The 26,334-nt window shown below is 38.2% G+C and overlaps 1 protein-coding gene across 4 annotated transcripts in view; it reads right to left on the bottom strand.

Annotated features, from left to right (window-relative positions):
- Positions 1-26,334, bottom strand: part of LOC122801123 (guanine nucleotide exchange factor DBS-like) — a 3,406,519-nt gene that overhangs the window by 2,528,580 nt on the left and 851,605 nt on the right. For all 4 annotated transcript variants that reach the window (XM_044070650.1, XM_044070651.1, XM_044070652.1 and 1 more), the window contains exon 7: positions 1,525-1,674. In XM_044070650.1, coding sequence (XP_043926585.1) covers positions 1,525-1,674 — 150 coding nt within the window. The remainder of the gene's footprint in view (positions 1-1,524; positions 1,675-26,334) is intronic.

The raw sequence follows: 26,334 nt of genomic DNA, 5'->3' as shown, positions 1-26,334 counted from the left end.
ATGCCTTATGATATAATACAGAACACATTTGCAGAGTGAGGCCTAGGACTGACTGATGTACTAAAAAATCAAAACTGATAAACGTTTCACTTCTGTTAGCAAGAGAACAACTGAGCAGACTACATGGTGCTTCCTCTTTTGTAGCCAAACTGCCTTTATGATCATGGTATAAGAATGCATTCCAAGGGCCTATAAATACACCATAATGCTTGAAAACCCACTAACAAGTTCCAATAAGTTTCAAGTGTGTGTCATCTTTCAAAAAAGTGATGCATGAGAAAGCAAGAACAAGATGTGATTAATTAAAAATTACTGTTCTGAGGAAATATGATAAAGTGATATTTCATAGAAGGGGTAGTGAATGACTGGACAGCCTTGTAGAAATGGTAGAAGAATCAGAAACAGTAATGAAGTTCAAGAATACAGAGTAGAGATACAAATCAATTGTAAATAACGGAATGGGGAAAGTCAGCTGTTGGTTAATTAAACTGTAGCTGGTGGAGAGCTGAACAGGACAGGAGCTAAAAGCAGTCCAATTGTTATCAAAATCTAATCAAAAAGGTGAGCTAGTCTTCATTTTATCTGCTTGGCAGCTAAATAAGTGCACCTAGCTTACTGAACCTTCTTAGGAATGGCCAAGTGGTATAATATGACAGAAACAGTATTTATGGTAGTAACTATGGCAAGCTTTTATAAATAAATACAATGTGAATCAGAACGTACAGAATACTTAGTAGTTTATACAGCAAGTAGAACTACATTGTGTGAAAAAAATCTCATTATCCCCCAGCCCATCTAAAACTATTCTCAAAGAAAAAGCACTGGGTTAAAGAGCTGGCACTTTTATTATAATGAAAACAGTGTTGTCAGTGTAGAACATCTTACTTACGGTGCACATAACAGAGTCTAACTTTAATTCGCAGGGAAAATGGGATACCCATATTAAGAAGGTATGATCTGTGACAGAGATTCTTATCCAGGGAAGACACAGCTTACATGCCAGTTTGTGAGATACCTCTGACAGCTGTAAGCCCACTGACATAACTATGTATTGGGGTAGTAATATAATGAACAAACAGCATTTGGCAGACTAGGTATGTGTGTGTGTGTGTGTGTGTGTGTGTGTGTGTGTGTGTGTGTGTGTGTGTGTGTGTGTGTAAGAGAGAAAGAAAGATATACTGACTTGAAATAAGAGAATCAACAGTCAATAAAAATAACAGTAAATGCAGTAATATATCAAATATATTTCCTTGGCAAACCAGATGAGGTCCACTAGGTGAACACACCCTTCATCATAGCTTTGGAGTTGCAATATACTAAGCAAGGACAATCTGTATACATTCAGGTCACTTTCTTTAATCATATATAAAAGAGTATCTGGCTACTGCCCGAGAATGTGGAAATCCAAGATTACCCAAAATACAGAAATGCAGATGATGGAAAGGTAACAGCTGAGGAGGAGCAATGGTTTGTATATTGGCAGACTGCATGTCTAGCTAAGTTGTGGTAACTGTCTGTCCTTACCTTTAGTTTGTCTTGTCTGTCAGTATGCACTACAAGAAGAGCTTCTGTGCACTGTACATCATTGGGAAGCTCTGTTTCAGCTAGTTCAATCCCGAAGGCTTGCAACATCTGGGCTGTGGTTTTGACTGTAAGTGCAAAATTTTCAATGGCCTGAAAAAAACAAGAAAATTCACAAAAATAGATAATTAGCTTTCACATCCTGTATGAAATATATTTTGGGGGTTACAACTTGTTTTATTATTGTGATACACATATAATATACAAGAGAATTTTACAAGTATAAAAATACAGCAGTCTGCACTATGCTGCAGTAATTATATTCATGCATATTCCTTTATACTTAAACAATGCATTACATACACTTTTTATTTATAATTTCTGCATGATACTGAATCAAACTTGTCCTAATAGTTATTTTATCATACTATGACTAGAGTGTAGTTAAGCAATAGAATAACTTAAATATCACAATCACTGAAGCATGCTGTCTAAAAAAAAAAGAGCAGCTGAAAACACTGACAATCAAGACCAATTGAATGGGCATATCACTCCTTTAAGGTTGTCTTTCTTGCCAAATTCTTTTGCTGACTTCCTGTCCATCTGTCTGTGCTTCCATCAAAACAATGCCTGGTCATACCATCACCTCCATAAAAAAAAATATTTTCTTAGGTCTGTGAGAAAATTCCTCTTTCTAGTTGCCTGTCCTTTCTTCTGAATTTTCCCACTTGACTCCTCTTACTATGATGATCCAGTATCATTCCACCCTCCTCCCTTTCTCTGAAGTATATATACCCAATAACTTGGTCTTTGTGTTCTAGAGCTCAGTACCCCAGCTATCTTAGAGGCTCAGTTTTGTATGCTATGAATCTTTTTGACATCCATTCCTTCATAATGACTCCAGAAATATGCACAGTAATCCAGGTGTAGCTTAACTAGTAAGCCACTCAGTTTGAGAATGGCATCCATTTCCTTTCTGAATATCTCTTATACCATAAAAAACACCATAATTCAGGCCTTTATTACAGGCCTTTCACACTACGACACACTACTGAGGCTTGTGACCAGGAAAGCTCTTGGATCTCCTCCTTCCTCAGTCATCTCCAGATCAACTCCTTCAAGGCAGGATTTAAGTCAAAAACTTTCTATTAAACCCTTAAATAAGTTATATCTTTCATAAGCGACTCCTGTAGCAGTATATGAAATATACTGCAACACAGTAACTTCAGTCTGTGTCGGTAAGTCTTTTTCCAGCAATTAGAGGATCCCACTTGTGCTCAGTAACATTCACATTTAACCAAAGTAAGGCAAAAACGAGGTGATTAAAACCAAACAAGGAAGCAGAGAACTACCTCGCAAAGTGAAACAATAAAGCCTCAGAGGGAATTAATGCAGCAAAACACTTTTATTGAAGTATAAAAAACACCATTAACGTAGTTAAATATCCGTTTTCATTTCAACAACTTCATCAGATGTGGGCTGAAGCATAACTCATCATGTTAAATACTCAAAAATAAATGACATCATAAGTTAATTATCCAATAAAGATCCATTAAAATTCAGTCGAATGTTTTCCATCAGTCCTTTTGTATCACAGGATCGAACCTGACACAATCCTCATAAAACTGTTGCAATTACACGTCCAAAATAAATGTACTACAGTATTTTGTCAGTCCACAGAGTAACATATTTCTTTAGAGAATTTTAGAGATGGTATCAGAGTCGAGACACGGGTTGGTGTGGGCAGTACCAACCTTCCACAAATGGGGGTGGGCTACAAGCTTTAGACCACAAGTAGCTATTGTTAACTGAAACCACATTTGCTTTATTTCAGAATATTGCTAAAGTATGTACATATAACTGTCAGACAGCGGCAGCAACGAGAAAAAAGTATACAAAAAGGTTAATGAATTTCAACGTCTTTGAAAGAAAAGGATTTTTAACTATGTTAATGGTGTTTTTTATACTTCAGTAAAAGTGTTTTGCTGCATTAATTCCCTCCGAGGTTTTATTGTTTCACTTTGTGAGGTAATATTCACATTTAGCATCGAGTACTTATGCTGGCAGAAGTGTGTGGCACATGAAGCAGACTTTATTCCAGGCCATCTTTGTTTCTTCTGTTACTTTGAAATTATTACAATTCTGACTGCATTATTTGTTTGGTAAGTAGTTCATCAGTCACTGGGCCTCAATTTCCCATTAAGTACAACTTTTTGTGCTTATGTTTACTTGGAAATGTTTATATGTATTTTAAAATAAATTTGTGTGAAAAGTTTGTGTACTAACATCCTTGTTAATGTCTGTTAAAAAGAAAAATAATTTTGGGTCTGTATATTATAACAAAGCTTCTGAATATAATAATAATTTTAATGAAAACATACAACAAAGAACTTTGAAGGCTTTTTAGGCAAGTACACTGAAACAGCATTGTAAAAAGCAATTGACATCCTGTCTGGCATCTGTTTTTGCCAGGTCTGGCTTTTTCCCACATCTGAAAGACATGCCAGTGAACTGATGTTTTTAGGTCCTTTACATTAATAAATTAAAAGAAGATTTAAACAATTTTTTTAGTTGAAAGTTTTCTTAATATACAAAGAAAGTTTATTCTTATAAAAATATGTAAGATAAATTATATTAAATGTATAATTTCTTTTTGATAAGAAAATTAATATTTCAATGCTATACAAGAGAATGACAGCAACCATTTCCAATAATCTTATATTGTCTCATTTAATTTCTATATGAAAATGCTATTATGATTTGATTAGTTCATATACAATGCATGTTACTTCTTAGGGTATACTTTACACTACAAAGTTTAGGTAGGACTAATCCATTTAAACAATACTGGCATGGCTATGGCATCCTTGGCTCATGGAAACATCTTTGGTGGGATTGCCTATGGATAAAAGTTTGGTGGCTTAGGTATTTTCAGATTTTAGAATTTTTGCAAATTGCAATTTTCTTTTGACACGTTGATTTTAAGTAAAGATGATAATTTCTCTGCTAGTAATGCTAAGCTGATTTTGTTTGTAAGAAGTATTGATGAGGAAGGTTTCAATGTTGGTCAGTCTCTTGCTAAATCAATTTTTTCTTTTGTGTTTATCTGAATTATCAGTTATAGCACAGCTTCTGAATATAATAAAACAGTGGTTAAAGGCTTTACAGGCAAGTATACTGCAACATAAATGTAAAAAGCTTTTGACATCTTGTCTGGTATCTGTTTTTGCCAGGTGTTCTGCTTTCCTCCGACATTCTAAAGATGTCATTAAGTAACTGATGAGCTTAGATTTAATTACAATAATAAACTAAAATAAGATTTAAACCATTTTCCTAGCTGTTTTCTTAAAACAGAAAGAAACATTATTCTTGTAAAAAGGTAAGATGAATGCTAAATCTCTAATTTCTTTTTGGTAAGAAAAACAATATTTCAGTGCTGTACAAGAGAATAGCATCACCGGATTCCAGTTATCTTATATATCTATAATATGGATAAATGGAATTAAGAATAGGTAAGTCAGCTGCAGTTTTCTCATTTAATTTATGCATGCAGATTATAATACAGTTTGATTAAATCATATAGGAATAGAGTTACACAATGCATGGTACTTCATGGGGTATACTTAATACTCCAGAATTAAGAAAGGCTAATTCATTTAAACAATGCTGGCATGCATATGGCATCCCTGGCTCATGGAAACATTTTTGGTGGGATAAAAGTATGGTGGCTTTAGGTCTTTTCAGATTTTAGAATTTTTGCAAATTGCAATTTTCTTTTAACACATGGATTTTAAGTAAAATGGATAAGTTATCTGTTCGGAATGACAATCTGATTTTTAATACCTTAGACTATTTATTTCAATTATTAAATGTTTTGTGAAAATATATATTTATACCTGTTTTTTTACCCATCTGGAGAAAGGGTGATGAGCAGGATTTTCTTGCTGAATCATTTTTTTTCTCTTGTGTTTATCTAAATTATCACCTTGTGTATTCTTATGATTATTTTATTATTTCAGTTAAAAAAGTAATCTACAGTGAGAGTAGGTATGTGTCATGTACGGGAGTCAGTGTCTTTGCATAGATGCATCCTGGAATGGGCTGACATCCCAGACAGGACTGATTCATTGATTTATTCCCACTGCATGCTGGGATAGCTCCTCCACAATAATGAATAGGAAAAATGAGGTATTGGAGAATGAATGAATGAATGAACGAATGAATGAATGAATGAATGAATGAATGAATGAATGAAAAAGTGGATAAAAGGTGATATCTCTCATTATAACAGGCATAAAGAATTAAAAAAAAAAACATTTAAATATGTATCAGTAAAATGGATGAAAGGGGCCCACTACACAACAGCAACAGACAAATGGACGAATCACAGTTCATCAGAATGAACTCATCAAATGATCTGTTCATTGCAAGCAAAACTTTAACATTACTACAAACAAGTTTTGTAAAGATGCAACCACCTTGCAAATAGTAAGACCCTCTTAACTTAAATTTACTAACTCTGAGATGCAAAATCTCAGAGGCAAGGGCAAACCCTTGACCTTAATGTAAAAACTGCTTGTGATAAGAGTTACATTCCCAGTTTGTATAAATTGCTGACTAACCAAGATAATTCAACAAATCATCATGCAACTAAAAGTAATGTATAAAGAATATGCAAGAAAAGTTATAGAAATAGCCTAATAACAGCAGAAGAGACAAGTCTAACAAAATTTCCTTTAACTTCAAGTTCCAACTCAGAAACAATTAAGAATGTTCTTAAATCTAGATTAGATGTGTCCAACCTGCGGCCCACGGGCCGCATGCGACGCTCAGAGCTCTTCCATGCGGCCCTCAACCTCTAACTGCAACATTGATGCACGCATGCCCCAAAACACTTTTTTTGTTTTGTGTTTTTTGCTCCCGTGACCTGTAATGCTAATGTCGGTGTGCTCATGCGCCAAAGCACCCTTCTAGTTTTGTTTTTGAGCCAAAAAAGGGTCAGTGTGTTTACGCCATTATTTTGCGCCGAACAATCAGTGTGTGTGTGTTTTCGCTGAAGAGGGACTCATGTATGGATTTGCCGCTGTTTCCTTTGAAAGGCACAGCAATTACATGTGTTAATAGGTAAGTATGGAGTGAGTGAGTGCAAGCATGAAAGCAGAATTGTGTGCGTGAAAGTAGAAGAAGAGTGTGTGTGTATATGTGTGCATGACTGAGAGAGACGCATACACAAAGAGGCTAACAATGATTAGTCTACCTACTGAACACAAACAAATTAGCTCACAAATATATCATACATTAAGAGTACACTTTCATTAAATTGCGGCTTTTCCTGACATGGAGAGTGTTGTATTGAACATGAACTCATACCTCTTAACTGTATAGATTTTCAAAGAATGTCTGGATTTTTTGCCTCATCTTCCAATTTGTGTCTTTTGCTTAGGAAATAAAAGTAGTCATCCAAGGTAATGCAGTTCCAGGGAGTAAGAATGAGACAGCAGCCTAGGGTTAATGGGTCAGTAGTAGACTGACTATGTGGGACTGTAGCATATAAAGTTGTATTGTTTTTTCAGACAAACAAAAAAGCACCTAGTACTGTTTTTTCTTTGGTGGGTTCTAAGCAGTGGTAGATTGGACAACAGTAAGCATAGCTTTGGCGGATCATCAATACTGGCAAATCAAGTGGGCACAATGTCATTTTTTAAATGTTGGGGATTTTAATGTGTATGTGAGTGCTTATGTGTTGGGAGTGCTGCAACAGTAGATGATTATTAAAGACAGACATATGGACTGTGGAGAATATGTTTCTTTGTTTCAAAACCTAATACTTGGGTACGCATGCCAGAAGTAGATTTTTTAAGACATAGCTTCTTGCCATTTACAGTGGATGGATACTTACATTTAATGGACAATGTATTAGCGTGGGCCTGTGGGGTTCTGAAGGATGCCAAGTCTACCACTGCCAATGTCTTGTAAAGTGACCTGGAAATGGATATTGGGAAAAATATTACTGAAAAAATATAGTAAGTAGGCTTAGAAATATAGTTTAATTAAACAAAGTATACTTTCAATTTACAGGCCATAATTTAATTTATTTCAGGTAGTCCAGATACTGGTAGATTGTATACCATTAGACTTAATTAGGGAGAGCTGGGGGAGCTGTCATTCTGAGGAAACAAGTAGACATAGTTTCAGTGAAAGCTCTGTGGTTGCTTGCAGGTAGAAAGTTGCAGGATGTTGATGCAATGTGTTTTATTTATTATTTTTAATGCATTTGTCATTTCAAAGCATGGTTTTCTTTGATGCATAAGAAGGCAAGACTGGATGAGCCATATAATGCTTAACTGACAATGATAGGATAGAAAGATTATAAGTGATGTATAATGTTTGCAGCTACAGTTGTTTCAATGGTGTCTGTGATGCATAAACAAAATGGAATGCATACACAAAAAAGGAAAAAAAACTAAGGGTAATGCTGCTCAATGCCAGAAGTCTCAATCTCAAGATGCACGTACTCGAGGCCCTTCTCAGTATGGAGAACATCAATGTCTGTGCTGTGACAGAAACCTGGTTCAAGGCTCCTGAGAGCACCCCAGCACTATCAGGTTTCACCTCATATCATGCGTTCTGGCCCCAAAATCTGGACAACACCAAGAAAGGAGGGGGGGGTGTCCATATTCATAAAGGACACCCACACCTCAAGGTTGGTGGCAACGCACGATGCATCGGAGACCATCCAGGTGCAATTAACCATAGGCAAGACTGCTCTGCAATTTGTAGCATGTTACAGGCCACCCTCTCAAACTCAGGAACCTCACATGGCCTTCCTGAAAACATTGGAGGGGATAAATCTATCTCCAAACACCATCATACTAGGTGACGTCAACTACCCTACTATAGACTGGGAACACTACTCAAGCCCAAACACTCTAGCCCAAAGGTTCCTGGAGTTCATAAACTCAAATGCCATGGAACAACTAGTCACCATCCCTACAAGAGGAGAAAACATACTTGATCTCATCATCATGAACATGGGATCACAATGTTCAACACCGGAAGTATACCCCTCACTGGTGAGATCAGATCATAAACTAATCTCGCTGGAGGTCCTCATCCCGCCCCACCTGAAATAAAAAAGACCACAGCGAAAAACTTCTCAAAAGCCGACTTCACACTTCTAAAAACTAGTGTGGTCTCCTTTAAGGCCCCTGAGCCAGTGGTAAACATTACTCAAACCGCTGAATCACTTACAAATGCCTTCTACCAGCACCTACAGGACTGCATGGATCAGGCAATCCCAAACAAAACTAAGACTCTTTGTACCAAAGGCAAGCATCCAGTCTGGTGGACCCCAGCCATAAACAAGCTCTACAACAAAAGGAGGAAGCTACTACAAGATAGAGCAAAATCCTTGAAAGGTAAGACACCTTTGATCATTATAAGTAAAAACTAAGAGCTCATAAAATCATCCAAGGCAAATTTTGAGAGAAAAATCACCAAGGACTCAAAAGACAATCATAAGGCCTTCTTTAGCTATGTTAGAAACCTAGGAGGAAACTCCCAGATATGCTCAGAATTAGTTCAAAATGATGTGAAGATTACTGAACCTACACACATTGCCAACATACTGGCTGACAGGTTCAGTGCAAACTTCTCCCTCCCCAAAAGGAGAGATATCTATACCAGAGGATTGTAGCCCCCCAAATATCTCCAACGCCCAGGTGAGAACTGCTCTCTCCAAGGCAAAAAACACAGCATCCATGGGACCGGATGGTGTCCCCGGCTGTGTGCTCCACGAACTCAATGAGGAATTAAACCCGCAGTTAGGACAGCTGTTTAATCTTAGCCTCACCTCAGGATATGTACCCAAGGAGTGGCGCACGGCGGCTGTGGTCCCATTTCACAAGGGCGGTGCCTCCACCGACCCTGGAAATTACCGTCCCATTAGCTTGACAAGCCTTATCTGCAAAGTCATGGAGAGGATCATAATGGAACTCATAAATAAAGACATAGGGAACTTGAGACTTTGGATCCAACCCAGTTTGGCTTTGTCAAAGGCAGATCATGCCTTTTAAACTTGGTTGACTTTTTTGAGACAGTCACCAAGGCCATTGATGAGGGAAAGGCAGTCCATACAGCCTACCTTGACCTGGCAAAGGCATTCGACACAATACCCCACTCAGGTATCATCGAAAAACTCATCAGCTTGAATGTAAACCCATACATCACAAGATGGGTTGCAAACTGGCTAAGTGACAGAACCCACAGGGTCAGAGTTGCTGGAGCCATGTCAGACTCAAAGCCTGTCACAAGTGGTGTCCCACAGGGCTCAGTCCTGGGTCCACTCTTGTTCGGCATCTACTTTTCTGAAGTACAAGCAAACGCAGGAGGGTTATGGCTGACAAAGTTTGCAGATGACTGCAAACTGGGCACCATAGTCGAAAACACATCTGACACAGATATCCTTCAGAAGGGCCTCACAGAAATGGATAACTGGTGCCAGAGCCATGGCCTAAAGTTAAACGCCAAGAAATGCATAGTCATACCCTTCGGGAAAAACAAGGTTACCCCTAGCTACCATATAGGTGGCAATCCACTGAGCACAGAAGAAGTCATCAGGGATCTGGGGACCCAGGTTGACAGTAGCCTTTCGTTTGACACTCATGTTGCTAAAGTAGTTAGGAAAACCTTCTACATTGCCCACCTGATCATGAAGGGATTCACATCTAGATCAAGGGAGGTCATCGTCATCCTGTACTCATCACTCATTAGACCTATGATTGAGTACAATGCCCCATTCGGAATGTATCTGACCCGACACCTGCAGCAGTTGGAAAGGCCCCAAAAGTTCCTCACCAAAAGGATAAAGGGTCTCAAAAATATGTCTTATGCTGCCCGACTGAAAGAACTCCAGCTCTATTCAGTCTCATACCGCTTGCTCAGAGGTGACCTGTGCCTGACATTTAAGGCCATGTCAAACCCAGATTTGATGAATATGCTTCACCTCAAAAAATCTAGATCCCTCAGAACCACAAGGGCGGGAGACTTAAACCTTGACACTGTTATTAATAGAACGTGCTGGAGGGACAGATTCATCACCCAGAGACTCCCTATTCTGTGGAACAAAATCCCGGTACATGTGAGGCAGAGCACCTCGCTGGCCTTGTTCAAGAGGAATCTTGACCAATGGATGGGAGATCGCAGATATACCCCAGGGATTACTTCAGTGTCACTGCTTGACAGAGGCACAGCAAAATAATAGGCATAGTTTTATTCAAACTAAAGGGGTGGCGAAAGCCACATAACTATGGGCTAGGCTTGTGAATGCCCTTGGGCAGATAGCCTAGTATGAACCTATGAACCTATGAACCTATAACTATTTTTGGGCCTGTGTCCCACTTTTATTTTTCGCTTTGTCCAGATTTCTTGCTCTAAGGTTGAGAGGTATGGTTCCATACTAAATCAGAAGTTGTATTTACCTTGGAAGACTTTTCGGCATAATTATGAAAAACAGAGCCTTTTTAATATTTCTGCTTATTTCCAATATAAACTGCCATGTAACCTTGCAAATAACCTTCTTATTAAGCTACTTTACTTCTTTTGGAATTGACCGGTATGATTCATCTGTTCCGACATTAGCATAGAGTGCTAATGTGACTTTGATTTCTTGGAGCAGTCTGTGGTTTACATAATCACAATAACTTTTCTGTGTTTCTGGGTGTGTAATCAGTTTAAGAGTTTTAAATATGTTTTCCAAAAATAAATAAATATATAATAAATAAATAATCCTCTCTACACTTTGAGCTATTGACAAAGTCTGGGAATTTGTTTTTTTTCAAAAGTGAAGGTCAGCATTACAGCTCAGTAAACTGTCAATCTGTGAGTAACTTCTGCACAAATTAAAATGTCTGAATGTCAAATGGCTTTAGATTGGAGGGAAGTTTATTTTTATTTATTTTATTTTACATTTGTTTACCAGGAAATTCCGACTGGACACAGGTCCATTTTCAGCGGAGACCCAGGGAGAAAAGCTCCAAAAATAACACAAAACAATATAATACAATACATGAGAGAGAGAGAGAGAGAGAGAGAGAGAGCACATTAAGGATGTAGTACTCATACAATATGGCAGAGATTACATCTCGCAACAGTGAGAATCATTGAGGTACAGAATAAACTTAAAAAAACATTTTTTTTTTACAGTTATAATTACAGCAAGGCAAATATCAATGAGTAAAGTTTTTAGGAGAAAGCTGTTTGTAGATAACTGAAGCTCTGAAACAATCTTTTGGTATGGATTAACCTGGGGATTGACACAAGTTATATGTTTAGACCAGTATGTAGCATTATAGTTTATGGTTTTCTTGTTGATTTACTTTTTGCCGAGCAGTTGTTTGTTGATTTATTGATGGTCCTTTTGGTGGTGGGAAATTACATGGATGAATCCATCTCTATTATGATTTTTTTTCAGATATTTTGACTTCCAGACAATTTAATTCAGTGAGTGTGTGTCATGTGATTACTGAGGTTGCCTATTTTACAAGTAGGGGCTTTTTGTGTGTGTGTGTGTGTGTGTGTGTGTGTGTGTGTGTGTGTGTGTGTGTGTGTGTGTGTGTGTGTGTGTGTGTGTGTGTGTGTAATAGAGAGAGAGATTTAATATGTATACTAAATATAATTTTGCAAATGGAATTCTTAGTTAAACATGCCCCTCTTCTTGGGCAGCTAGACTTGAATAACCAATATTAGATCTTAGCCATCCAGCTGGGAAAGGTTAGTATGTGGATTTTCCATCTAGTTTGATGAAGGCTATGCTACTTACCCAAGGACTACATTTATGGCTATCCATCCAGCCACCGTGTTGCTGATCTACATTGTTTGATAATGAGAGGAGCTTTTTACAGAAGTTGAAGGTTTTTGTTTTAAGAACCTGTCCATAAAAAGTGGCTTGTTTATGTTGCAGTGAAGGCTGTGGTCTTTGTAGTGAGCGTTTTAAGTATAACCAGTATTTCTGAGGTAGAGGAAGTCTGTTAAGGCAGGATCTTTCTTACCCTGGAAAGCAAGCCGATGGTGAAATTTATAGGGGCCAGTGAGAGACAGAGGAAAGCAAGAAGCTTTTTAGTCTGTTTAGATAACTAAGTGAACTCAGTCCTTTGACCTTTTTTGTCAGAAATGGTTGTAGTCTTTCTTTTGGCAGGGTGTTTTGCTGAGGCACATGCCAAAAGGGGCATTGCACTCAATAATGGCTTTTGTATAGGAAGAATACAGGGATGTTATGACCTCCTTGTCCCCGGATGAGGTACCCTTACTAATGAAGTGGGCCATGTAAAAAGCTTTCCTTACAACGGAGACAACGTGGTGATCAAAAGCCAGGTTTCTATCAACCTGGGTGCCCAAGTACCATACGACTTACTGCGTGCTTACAACATTGTTATTAATGTGATAATTTGTGGGAACAGCACTCTCCTCAAAGGGGATGATGATGCATTTTTTGACATTTAGCTTGAGGCCATATTTCTGCACCAGTTATTTATTTGGGTGAGACCCTCTTGTAGCTTATTTAGAATTGTTTTATTAAGTCAGTAATGTGAATTATTTACTTTATTGCAAATTTGTTGGGTTATTTTTGTGGATTATCATATTGTAGGACTGCTGATGTTGACATTTTACATAGTTGGACTGCTGGAATGGTTTTCTCAGTGAGAAATGCTAGTGCTGTAGTGAATATCTGTTTATTTGTAAAAAAAAAAAAAAAAATATATATATATATATATATATATATATATATATGTATAGATAGATAGATAGATAGATATATTAACTAAGATGTTAGAGTTAACTGTTAGATTAGAGAATTAGAATTAGAATGAGAATTAGAATTTTAAGGAAAATATTAGGCATTTATTCATTGTTCAAATGCACCTACAGTACAGCCAGGAGGTCAACTGTGGTCTTCTGGAGCAACGAAAGAGTTAACTATATGATATATTTTATATGCGGCCCCAAGACCATTTCTGTTCACTCAATGCGGCCCCAGCAAGCCAAAAGGTTGGACACCCCTGATCTAGATAATCTAAGCCTATATTTTAGGGTAAACCAAAAGGGAACACACTCATCAGCACATGGATAGAAAATATTAAGTGTCACATGGACTACTCTGTTACTAATAATAGCAATTGATGTTATTAGTTTTATTATTAGTAGTAGTACTACTACTCTTATTACTATTATTATTATTAGTAGTAGTACTACTCTTATTACTATTATTATTAGTAGCAATAGTACTACTACTCTTATTACTATTATTATTAGTAGTACTGCTACTCTTATTACTGTTATTATTATTAGTAGTAGTACTACTACTCATTACTGTTATTATTATTAGTAGTACTGCTAGTCTTATTACTGTTATTATTATTAGTAGTACTACTACTCTTATTATTGTTGTTATTATTAGTAGTACTGCTACTCTTATTACTGTTATTATTATTAGTAGTACTGCTACTCTTATTACTGTTATTATTATTAGTAGTAGTACTGCTACTCGTATTACTGTTATTATTATTAGTAGTAGTACTGATACTCTTATTACTGTTATTATTAGTAGTAGTAGTACTGCTACTCTTATTACTGTTATTATTATTAGTAGCAGTACTGATACTCCTATTACTGTTATTATTATTAGTAGTAGTACTGATACTCTTATTACTGTTATTATTATTAGTAGTAGTACTACTACTCTTATTACTGTTATTATTAGTAGTAGTAGTACTATTACTCTTATTACTGTTATTATTATTAGTAGTAGTAGTACTACTACTCTTATTACTGTTATTATTAGTAGTAGTAGTAGTACTGCTACTCTTATTACTGTTATTATTAGTAGTAGTAGTACCGCTACTCTTATTACTATTATTATTGATGATGGTTAATCATTGTAAATACATGACTATCAAATATTTCAAATATATTGTGATTGATTGTATGTTAAATGTTTTAAAATTAATAAAATCTTAATCAGTCTACTTGAGAAAAGCTACATTTCATTATGATGTTATATTACAGTTTACTGCATTTTATTTTCAGTACAAGGTCTTAAAGCATGCTTCTGTTCTGGTATTTATTTGTTACTCTATGTATCATTTTTATGTGAGTTAGTCCGATTACTATCAATTTATTACTACAGTATTTATATGTGTGCTTGAATACTGCATTATTTTGTATTTTCTAATAATGGTGAAATTTGAGGATGCCCTTAAGAAGTTGAGCACAGGTTAATTATGGTACTGTTTAAATACTGAGGGTGGTTTTAATAAAAAGTGTTCTGATGAATTTAAAGACCAAGACAGTATTTGTTGGATGAAAGAGATTAACTTTTTCTTTTTGTATTAAATTTTGAATATTTTTATATTTCCGAGTTTGGTTCTTTCACAATATAATGTTTTTCAGTTATGAGATGTTAATCTTCAATAAGCACTGAAACCTTTCTTATGCCTCCATTATACAAAGTACAGTTGTGTACACTTACCATAAATGTAGATGTTCAAGTGTATTCACTGTTGCAGTCATTACATTAGGGTAATCTGCTGGCAGGTTGCCCTCAGTCGGCCTGATTAGCAATGTATTGGGTCCTGCGTCGGTTGCTGTCCCTTCTTCCATGATGTCAGGTCGTCAGGGGTATAAAACATGCAGCCGACGCCATTACTTCAGTTTTTCTTGCCCCAGATGTCAGGTGCCCCCCTAATGGGGAGCAAATAAAATTAAAAACACAGAATTATACCAAAATCAAATACACCAAAAAGGCTTTTAAGCATAGTAAAGGAAAGTAGAGGTATAGCCAAAGAATAGTAGGGAGCTGGGGGGGGGGGGGTAACCAGGACTGCAACAGTGAATACACTCAGACATCTACATTTATAGTAAGTTTACACAACTGTACTATTTTCTTCTTGTTTCACTGTTGCAGTCATTACATTTGGGTATATTCCCAAAGCTATGGTTGGGAGGAGGAGTTTATACAGCATTAGGGCCAGCTATAAGGCCCTGCAAGACAGCAGTGGCAAAGCCAGCTCTGGAATTAGAGAAAATTGGTAAATGATAATGCTTGGTGAAAGTATGAACAGAACTCCAGGTAGCAGCTTCTAGAATATCCCTGGTAGGAACACCTCTGAGAAAGGCTGCAGAAGTAGATGCAGCCCTGGTGGAGAGAGATCTGATCCCCTGGGGATAGGTTTTCCATGGTGCTTATAGCAGAAATGAATGCAATGGCTTTTCCATTTGGAAATGGTTTGTTTTGAAATAGCTTTCCCCTCTGCCCCTGCAGCAAATGCTACCAGCAATTGTTCTGATTTTCTTCAAGATTTAGTCCTGTCCAAGTAGAATCTAAGTTGCCTGTGCACATCCAAGGAATGCAGAATCCATTCCCATTTGTTCTGTGGATTGGGAAAGAAGGCTGGTAAATTAATGGACTGATTAAGAGCCACAATGGAACCACCTTGGGCATGAAGGATGGATTGGTCCTCAGAGATACCCTGTCTGCATGAAAGATGATGAAAGGCACCACTGCTATAAGGGCCTGTAATTCAAATATCCTTCTAGCTGAAGTGATTGCTAAAAGGAAGGCTGTTTTCCAAGAAAGAAATTTTAAGTCTGCAGTAGCAGCTGGCTCAAAAGGAGGTAGAGTGAGCTTATCCAAAACAAAGTTAAGGTCCCCAGCAGGGGCAGGAGCTCTCCTGGGTGGTCTTAAGTTCTTTGACCCTCTGAGATACTGCTTAAGCAGAGGATGAGAGAAGAGGGGTGGTTCTGTGTTATAGTGAGCTGAAATAGCTAAGGCGTGGATTTTAATAGAGGAAAAAGACATGCCCTTGTGAAGCATCTCAGTTAAGTATTGCAAAATCTGAGGTAATTTGGGTGCTGCTGTGCTCATCCCTAAACACTGGTTCCAGGCACAGAATCTTTTCCATTTGTCAGCATAACATTTTCTAGTACTAGGTCTTCTCGCCTCTAAAATGACATCCATCACAGGCTTGCTGAGGGATGATAAGGGTGAATTTAAGTGATTAACCAGGCAGCAGGGTTCAATGTTGGAAGCTGAGGGTGCAGAATTTGGTTCTCCTGCTGAGACAGAAGGGAAGGGGTCTGAGGCAGGTGCCATTGAGAGACTTGCGACACATTGCGCAGGAGTGGGTACCAGTGTTGGCGCGGCCAGCCTGGAGCAGTCAAAATCATCCTTGGTTTGTCCTAATTGACTTTCAGCAGAACTCTAGAGAGCAGAGGCAGAAGGGGAAAGGAGTAGACTGATAGGTTTTTCCAGCTAAAGGAGAGAGCATCCACTTTCCATGCTTGTTTGTGGGGTGTCCTTGTGCAAAACTTGTCCAACTGGTAGTTCTGGGAGGAGGAAAATAGATCTATGTGTGGGCTTCCCCATTTGCTTGTCAAAATGTTGAAAATCCATGGTTCCATTTGCCACTCATGTGGGTCCATGGGTTTTCTGCTTAGTCCGTCTGCCAGTGTGTTCAATTTTCCTGGCAGGAACTGAGCTTGTAAGTGCACGTGGTAGCTCAAGGCTATGTTCCACAATGCCATGGCTAGTCTGCAGAGGGGGTAGGAATGTGTACCTCCCTGCTTGTTTATGTACCACATAACCGTGGTGTTGTCCGTCTTTACCATTAGTTGTCCTGGAAGAATGTAGTCCTTGAAGGCTGTCAGAGCATTCTGTACAGCTAACATTTCTTTTTGATTGATATGTAGGTGCATTTGATTTGGGTTCCATTTGCCTTGAATGCACTTCCCTGCCAGGTGACCCCCCCCCCCATGCATAGTCTGATGCATCTGTAGTTAGGGTTTGGGTGGCAGGGGGTAGTGTGAATGGCAGTCCCTTGATTTGGTGGCAGGCCTCTGCCCACCAAAGGAACTCCAGACATAGGCAAGGTATGATAGGAATCATTGTTTCCAGGCTGTGACAATGTTGACTCCATAGACTTTCTAAGTACCACTGTAGTTTCCTCATATGCAGTCTTACATATGGAATTAGAAGAATGCAGGAGGCAATGAACCCCAAGGCTTGCAGTATTTGTCTTGCAGATAACAGGGTTTTTGTGGCCACTTGTTTGAAGTAAATTACCAAATGAATGTGCTTCTCTGGTGTGAGGAAAGCCATCTGGGCAGTTGTATTCAAGCTTGCACCCAGGAATGTAATCTGTTGACAGGGTACAAGTTGTGATTTCTTTTCATTTATGGTGTACCCCAGACAAGTCAGAACCCTTTTTACAAATGCCAGATGATTTAGAAGTATGTCCTGGTTTTCTGCCTGAATTAGACAATCGCCCAGGTATGGATATATTTGAATATTTCTTTGCCTGCAAAATGCAATATCTGGAGCCAGGCAGTTTGTGAATACCCTGGGCAAAGTAGACAAGCCAAAGAGCAGTGCAGATAACTGATAATGCAAGTAATTTGCTTTGAAGCATAGGTATCTTCTGCAAGATTCCCTGATAGGGATGTGCAGGTAGGCTTCTTTTAAATCTAGAGTTGCCAACCAGGCATCTTTGCCTAGCATAGAAAGTAACAGGTGAAGAGTCAGCATCTTGAATTTTGGAATTTCCAGAAAGGTGTTTAGAGTAGACAGGTCCAGGATTGGATGCCATGATTTGTCTTTTCTGGGTACCAGATAGAAACCTTGTTCCTTTCCCTTTTCTGGTACCAACTGAATAGCCCCCATGTTTAAGAGGGAACATACTTGTTTTTGAGCCTTTGCCCACTGATTCGGGGGCAGGTCTGACCACCTGTTTGGTGTTGGCAACGTGTGGAAATGAAATCTGTATCCCTGGGACACTATATTTAAAACCCATTTGTCCTGGGTTATGAGTTCCCAGTTCTTTGCATGAAGAGCAATCTTTCCCCCCAAAGTTGCGGTTAAAAGGTAAGTGCTTGGTACTGTTAAAAGGAAGTCATTGAGACTGTTTACCATAGGGAAGTGTCTTGTTATTTCCAGATTTGGAAGTGGAGGCCCCCCACTGCTTAGTTCTGAGAGTCCTCTGGGACTGAAACCTGAGGTTTTTGCTGTGTCTGGGTTTGGCTTGAGAGGATCTAGAATGGGCTGGAAAAGACCAATTCTTAGTAGGCCAGTGTCTACTAAATCTAGGAGGTTGCACTTGTAAGACATATTTAACAGTTTGCATAGATTTAGCTTTATCTTCCATCTTTTCTAGAACTTCTTTAGCCTTATTGCCAAACAGGCAGTCCTGATTTAAAGGAGCATCCAACAATTTAGCTTTAACATGATCAGGCAAAGATTGCTCTTTAAGCCAAGCATGCCTTCTAAGCACAGACCCAGTAACAGCAGCCCTCCAGGAGGCCTCTAAAGAATCAAAACCACATTGCAAAGTATGTTTTCCAACTTGTTCAGCAGAATGCATTAAATCCTGTAAATCTTTATTTTCCACACAATCAGGAATCAACATCATTTTCTGTTTAAGCAGTCCAATAATATGCTGTTGATATTTTAACATATGAAATTGGCAGTTTAAAGCTCTGATTGCCAAGGTTGCAGAAGTATATACCTTTTTACCCCATCTATCCAGCGCCCTGGAATCTCTATTAGAAAGGGTAGGATTTTTAGCAGTAGAAGCCTTAATGCCCTTAGGCCCTTGAGAAATGGTCTCTGGATCTGCAACCGGATTTTTGAAAAGGAACTTGTGGGACTCAGGAACCCTGTAGTATTTGTCAGGTTTACTAGGAGCCGGAGGCAGGGAATCAGGGGCCAAACTGGATTGCGAGAACACATCATCAACAATGTCTGCTACAGGAGGTATACCAAAAGCCTATGCTGAGGTAAAAGAAGGAAATCCCTAAGCCTCTTTTTTGAATCAGAAAATTCCTGATTTTCCCAGTGGAAATGCTCCCTTAAAGTATGTAAAGTTTCCCCAAAAGAAAAATCCTCAGGAGTGGAAGCAGAGGGAATGGAATCCTCTGCATCAGAATCCTCATATGTAGGTATGGACAAATTCAGGTCATTAGAAGAGTCAGAAGAAACAGAATCGTGATCAGAAGATTCATAATCAAGCTCAGATCTAGGCCTCTTGGGGGGGGGGGGTTGACTACCCCTGATTAGAGTAATTAGATCGTCAGCCATTTTGATAATTTGTTTTTTAGGCTTAGGGGCCTGAACATGTGGCCTGGGCATCGGTTCAATTTAATATGCAAGGCTGTAGGCCTAAATACACCCTCAGAAGCCGGTGCCTGCACAGCGGCTCTGGACCCATCCAAGGTAGAGACATCCGCGGGTTCCATAGGTGAAGTATCTCACGGCATACCAGACTCCGAATGGGTCTCAGAAGAGGCCTGTGAATTAGAAATAGTGGGTATCAGGGGCTGTGAAAGAACCTCACTGAGTATCGGCGAACTGGTGACTGGCTTAGGAGAAGCATCGTCGGCAGTTTTGGACAACAGCAGCCTGTGTTTGTCTTTATCTTTGCGTTTTTTCAGAATCCCGATAGTCAGATGGCTAGCCAACTACATTTCTGGATAATTAAACTGAAAACTGAAATATTTAGAGGCAAAAATGTACCGTCAACAGATAGTGCACTGATTAAATAAAGCACAAAACCGACAGCAAGGTACGTTGTAGTCAGGGCCTAGGCAAGGAATACAGTACGAATTAAAATCTTTATGAGGTATTTTCTTTCCACAAGTAATGCAATTATTAACTTTTACTGACATCGGTAAGGAGCAAGAAAAAGATTCCCCAATGCGGTACTTAGCTTTAAGTTGAAGACTTCGGTTCTGAAACTTGAAAATGAAAATTTCAGGATTCGGCCAACCGGCACTTGCGAACTGCTTCTGCTTCGGGCACCGCACTGCAAGAAAGACTGATGTAATGGTGTCGGCTGCATGTTTTATACCCCGACGACCTGACTTCATGGAAGAAGGGACAGCAACTGATGCATGACCCAAGACTTTGTTAATCAGGCCGACTGAGGGCAACCTGCCAGCAGATTACCCTAATGTAATGACTGCAACAGTGAAACATGAAGAACATCTTTCCCCCATAGAGATGCAAAGTACACTTGGCCTCCTTCATTCCTCCCTCATCCCAGTCATCTCCTCCAGCTCCTGGGCAACTAGTCAAATGTTATAATTTGGATCATAGCCACTTCTTCATTTCTCTGTGGTATGGAGTCAATATTAATTATTTATTTCATTTGTTGAATGTTTTCCATTCACTGCACTTGTTATCTAGCTAGTGTTGCAATTCTACTTATTCATTCTGCATCATTGGTGGAAGGGCAGTTTGCAGTGCAACCATTATCTAGGAAGCCAGAAGGGTATTTCTGTTTTTTGCCCCTAACCCTCTCACCTGGGGTGTGATATGCATGCTAACAGATGTGACTGCCCATTACTGTATTCACTCTGGATGTACACATTCCTGCACAAGAATATGAAGGTTGCCGTGCAGATGAGCAAAGCCTGATACATCTCCCCAGTCCATATGCAGCACACCATGAGCCTCAGTCTACAGTAAGTGCTGGCATTGCAGTGAGCTATACAACATCCCTACCTTAAAGAGAAGTAAGTTGACATCAGCTGCTGATTCCCTCCCTCCCATGTTGATTTGTTGATTGCCTGAGTTGTCAGCTGACCTCATGTCCTCTTAGTTGCTGTCATAGGTTTATTCCTTTGGTCAAAGAGCTGATGGTTGCCTTATTTAATGTTTAATATTTAATATTTAGTATTTAACCTGTTTCTAGAGCTCATATATGTACAAGTTGCATTGGATTTACTACCTTTAACAGTTTCAGTTGTTGAATTTGATTAATTAAATATAGGATCTTGAATAGTTTTACTCTGTTGCACTTATTAGTATCCAAAGAGTTTTAATGTATATTCTAATTATTTTAAATATATTTTTTTCATTTTCTGTTATATTTTTGATTAATTATACATGTTTCTTTAACGTGTTTTTATAAGTTATAACTGACACGACTCCATGATTAAAGTAATAGATAAGCTGATATAAGTTAAAGGGACAATCCCAGGATTAAAAATTCAGACCAAGCTCTTCTGTGAATGGGGTGATCTCATCCCCATCAACTGTAGGAACATCATCACCATCCCTTCCCCACCTTCCTCCTAGTAGCCCCAGAATTGTGTTCACCCTCTCATGAAATGTAATATTGTAGAAGTTTTATTCCCCCTCATGTTTCTGAGATGTTGGTTTATTTAACTGTATACATTCTAGCTGTCTTCTCAACCATACAAAGAACATGCAATCTCTAGCCATTTGACTAGAGATGCCTGCAGACAGAAAAAGTTGCTCCAAAGCTATAGCTGGTTGTTTTTTTTTTTTTTTTTTTGTTAATTACCGGCAGAACACCAGATTCCTTTGCAGGTTGTTTTGTTAACATACAAACTGCACTTCTTCTTCCACATATGTTTTGTTCGTACAAGTAATCATTTACAAGCATAGCAACTTCAGATTCTAGGACTTCCAGCATTTGTAAATAACTTGTGAAAAAAGCATCAAAAAGAAAAACAATATCTCTAAACCACCATTGGTTGTTTGTTAGTATCACTCAGAGTTTGTTGTATTTGAAAAGAAAGAAAGAAATATTAATAAATCAGCATTCTTTGATTGCAGTAACACAAGTGAACACTCGTGGAGAATAAATGAAATAATTTCTATCAGCCTCTTAGCTCAAGAATTCTGGACAAAGTCAAAAATATGAGAAACTATGCACAAAATCATGTATAATTTTTAAATATGATGCTAATTCAGTTAGAATATAGGCAGTTATACTAAGGTTTTACAACAGATGTTCCACTTAGGTATAGTCTTGGAAAATTCTGAGAGCGAATAATCTTGAACGACTATTTTTTCCAGCAACATATTTTGGCAATATTAGTGAGTAATATCCCCCTTTTACAACTTATAGTACTAATTTATTTATTTATTTAACATTTGTTTACCCTATGCTGTGGTGGTGGTGCTGCGGTAGCATTGTCATCTCACAGTAAGACGTTTTCCTGTTCGATTCTCAGCTAAAGCGTCTTCTGTGTGGAGACATGCGTGAATGGACGTACCTTCGTTGAAGGTTGTACGTCAGGACTGGCAACTTGGTACGTAAATATTTACTGCCAATCATTAGGGGACCGGAGTTCCGCTGTGGTAACCCCTAACCGGGAAAAGCCGAAAGATACAACAATTTAACATTTGTTTACTGGGAAAGTCCCATTGGGTCAAGGACCCATTTTCAGTGGAAGCCTGGGAAGAAAAGCTCCACATGAATACATACAGTTAAACCATAGTACATAAACAAGACAAAAGCAAGTATTAAAGGATATGCAAAATAAGTAATTAATACTACGTACTAAATACAAATAGGAAGATACAGTAATAGAAAATGTATAAGATAGATGATATTAATACGAGATGTTGCAGGCTACACCTTATATTTTAAATTCTACAGGAGGGATAGAAGTGTAGAGAGAGAATTAGAAAGAAGGATAGAAAATAGAAGGAAGAATACATTTAGGAGAAATGTAGAGTAGGATATAAAAAGTTTAAGGTGCATAAAGAACTTAAGTTAGATTTGGAAATAGTGTAAGAGATTTAAGGTAAAGGGATCAACGGTGAAAAAAGGAAAGGAGCAAGAAGGTGAACCTATTAGGGAACGAGCAGGGCAGCTCTGAGTAGACGGAAAGTAATATTTTAGGGTGTGTTTGAAGTTATGGAAACTGGAAATGGTTATACTGTCTGTTGGCAAAGAGTTCCAGAGTTTAACAGTACTGTGAGAATATAGGCACTGTCCAGCTTTTTTATTTGGAATGTAGATAGAAGTTGTTTGTTTTCAGAACCGAGTGTTCTGGAAGGAATATAGGGTTTTAGGATAAATCTGAGTGCAGGGCAATTTATTATTATTATTATTATTATTATTATTATTATTTATTATTTTCTATCAGGAGAATACAACATTTTATGTGCAGAAGACAGTTAAACTACGTTTAGGTGGTGAGTGAGTTCAAGCCACGTCAGTTCCTTCAGGGCTAGGCAGTGATGCAAACATTAAGAACGGCCTGTGACAAACTTGGCGATTTTATGGAAGCAGGATTGGAGCTTGTTTTTAAGAGAAGACTGTAAATTGATGTATAAAGAAGCTGCATATAAGAGAGAGGGAAGCAAAAAGGTGTTGGCAAAGATTTCTCTGGTAGAGTAAACCAGGAAAGTATTTTGTCTACAGAGAATTCCTAGTTTGATATGAGTTGTTTTAATGCTATTGCAGACATGGTGTTGAAAACTTAGTTTATTATTTATGGTAATGCTTAGTAGTTTGGCTGTAGTAACTGTTTGGATTTCTGTGTTATCCAGTGAGTATATTTTGAAATCAGATGAGAATGGTTTTGTTGAGAATAGCAAGAGTTTTTTTTTTTTTGGATTTAAAAGAAGCTGAACTTCTCTCAGCCATGTCTCTACTGAGGTGAAGGAGGTTTTTGCTGAAGAAGTTGAATTTTATTAGAAGAGGAAATTATGGTAGTGTCATCTGCATACTGGATAATGGAGCTAAGGGTTTAAGAGGTCTGGAGACTGTTAGTAAGGATATATTGAAAAGTAAGGGTCCAAGGATGGACCCTTGTGGTACACCAGTAGTGTTGGACTGATATTGAGATAGTTTGTTGTGTCATTTAATGCACAGTTGGCGGTTGGATAGGTAGCTTACAAAACATTGGAGGGATGGAGTGGTGCAGCCAACAACTGATAGCTGATGAAGGAGTTTATTATAGGACACTGTGTCAAATGCCTTTGATAAGTCCAAAAGTAATACAGAGGTGATCTTACCAGAGTCAATGGATTTGGCCACAGTGTCCATGAAGGAGATTAGAGCAGTGGTGGTGCTATGTGATGGGTGAAAGCCATGGTGAGTAGGGGGTAATTAATTTGTTTTGGGTTAGATGATGAAGCAATTGCTGATACATGCATTTCTTCAGGAGTTTAGAAAGAGGAGAGGATGGAGATAGGTCGATAACTGGATAGCTCATTGGAGTTGCCCCCTTTATGTAAAGGGGAGATGACAGATTCTTTCCAGAAGTTAGGGACTTTGCATTCTGCTATAGAATGATTTATTAGGATGCTGATAGGATAAGCAATGGATTCTGCAGCCTGTTCTATGTATTCCAGAAGGAGATTGTCAGAGGAGAGAGAGAGAGAGAGAGAGAGAGCATGGTTTTAGCGTTTGCAATAATTTTTGAAAGAGAGAGGTAGGGACAGGTTTAAAAGAAAAGGGGATAGAAGATGTAGCACTAGATAGTTGAGAAGGATGTTTGTTATTTGTACAGTAGACATGAGAAAAGGGTGAAGAAGAATCAGAGATGGGGCAAGAAGTAGTTGTAGTAGCAGGATTTTTTAACAGTTTGATAATGCTATCTATAAAATGAGAGTTAAACACGTTAGCTATCTCTGAGGGAGGTTTGTCAGGGAATGGTGAAGGAGTTTGTTTACTACCTCGGATAAGGAGGTCTGAGATGTGTTTCGAAAATTGTTTTGGGTTGCTTTTGTAACCTGTCAGTTGGCTGGAAAAGTATTGCTTTTTTGTCTAAGTTAACTAGCTTTTTTGCTTTGTTTCATAACTGCTTATATTTGATTAGGTTAGTGTCAGATTTGTATTTGTACCAGTCCTTCCAGGCTTTATCTCTATCTTGTAAATGTTGTTTGGTATTTTTTGTTAGCTACGGAGCATGGTTAGATTTTATCCTTTTGGTGCGTACAGGGGCTATTAATAGTATTTAGAAATACACTGTTGAAGTATGCAACAGCATCTTCCAGAGGTAGCTCTTTAAGAGGAGTCCAGTTAGTACATTTTAAGATTTTGTTAAACCTTTTCTCATTAAAGGTTCTGAGATTTCTGGTGGTTTTGTATGTATGGGTTCTTGTAGTTTGAAGTGTTGTACTATGTATGAATATTCTTCTAATGAGGAAGAACTTAAAATATTTCTTAAAACTACTATTATACTGTAGTGAAAACTTTGGTTTTTAAGAAGATAATTCAGTAATACACTATGTATGGTTTACTGTAGAGCCATCCAGATTCAAGACAGATTCTGTTTAAGGCACATCTGGACAGAATCAACTGGTTAAGACATTGTAATAGGACCCTGTGATAAATGTAATTTCTGCAGTTTATTTATCTGTGTCGAAAATAGTAAAGAATTCAGTTTTGTAATGTTTTAGTATCTTCAAAGGCCTACAACATAAGCCTTGCTTGCCTCCTGCAAAGCCATGACAGCAGAACTCTGGAAACAAAGATCTGTCTTGAAATCTTGTGCGATCTCTCGAACAAGTCGCTGGAAAGAAAGCTTGCAAATAAGTAATTCGGTGGACTTCTGATATCGACGGATTTCTCTGAGAGCAACAGTGCCCGGCCGGTAACGATGAGGCTTCTTGACACCTCCAGTAGCTGGAGCACTTTTGCAGGCAGCCTTTGTAGCAAGCTGTTTACGAGGAGCCTTTCCACTGGTAGACTTCCTAGCGGTCTGCTTTGTTCGAGCCATAACAGGAGCAACAGTTGAGAAGACATAACTGGATTTTTGTATGTTGTATCTGATTTTATAGTTACAACATTATGGAATATGGGGTGACCTATTAACATCAGTAATTTGTGCCTCTCCCTTTACTGTAGCTATTCATTCACATTAATTTGGAATATGAAATGTTTTAATCCCAGAGTGCTCAGAGCCTGTGATATAATTACCTGCCTCTCATGTTCAGTAATTTTATAAGCAGCTAATACTTGCTAGAGGCTGTAGCACTTTGAAACAATGCTGCTA

This window comes from Protopterus annectens, chromosome 4.part1 (genome assembly GCF_019279795.1).
Source record: "Protopterus annectens isolate FY-2018-M chromosome 4.part1, PAN1.0, whole genome shotgun sequence".
Lineage (NCBI taxonomy): Eukaryota > Metazoa > Chordata > Ceratodontiformes > Protopteridae > Protopterus > Protopterus annectens.
The sequence above is the reverse complement of the archived record's forward strand: the minus strand, read 5'-3'. Positions and strand labels throughout refer to the sequence as shown.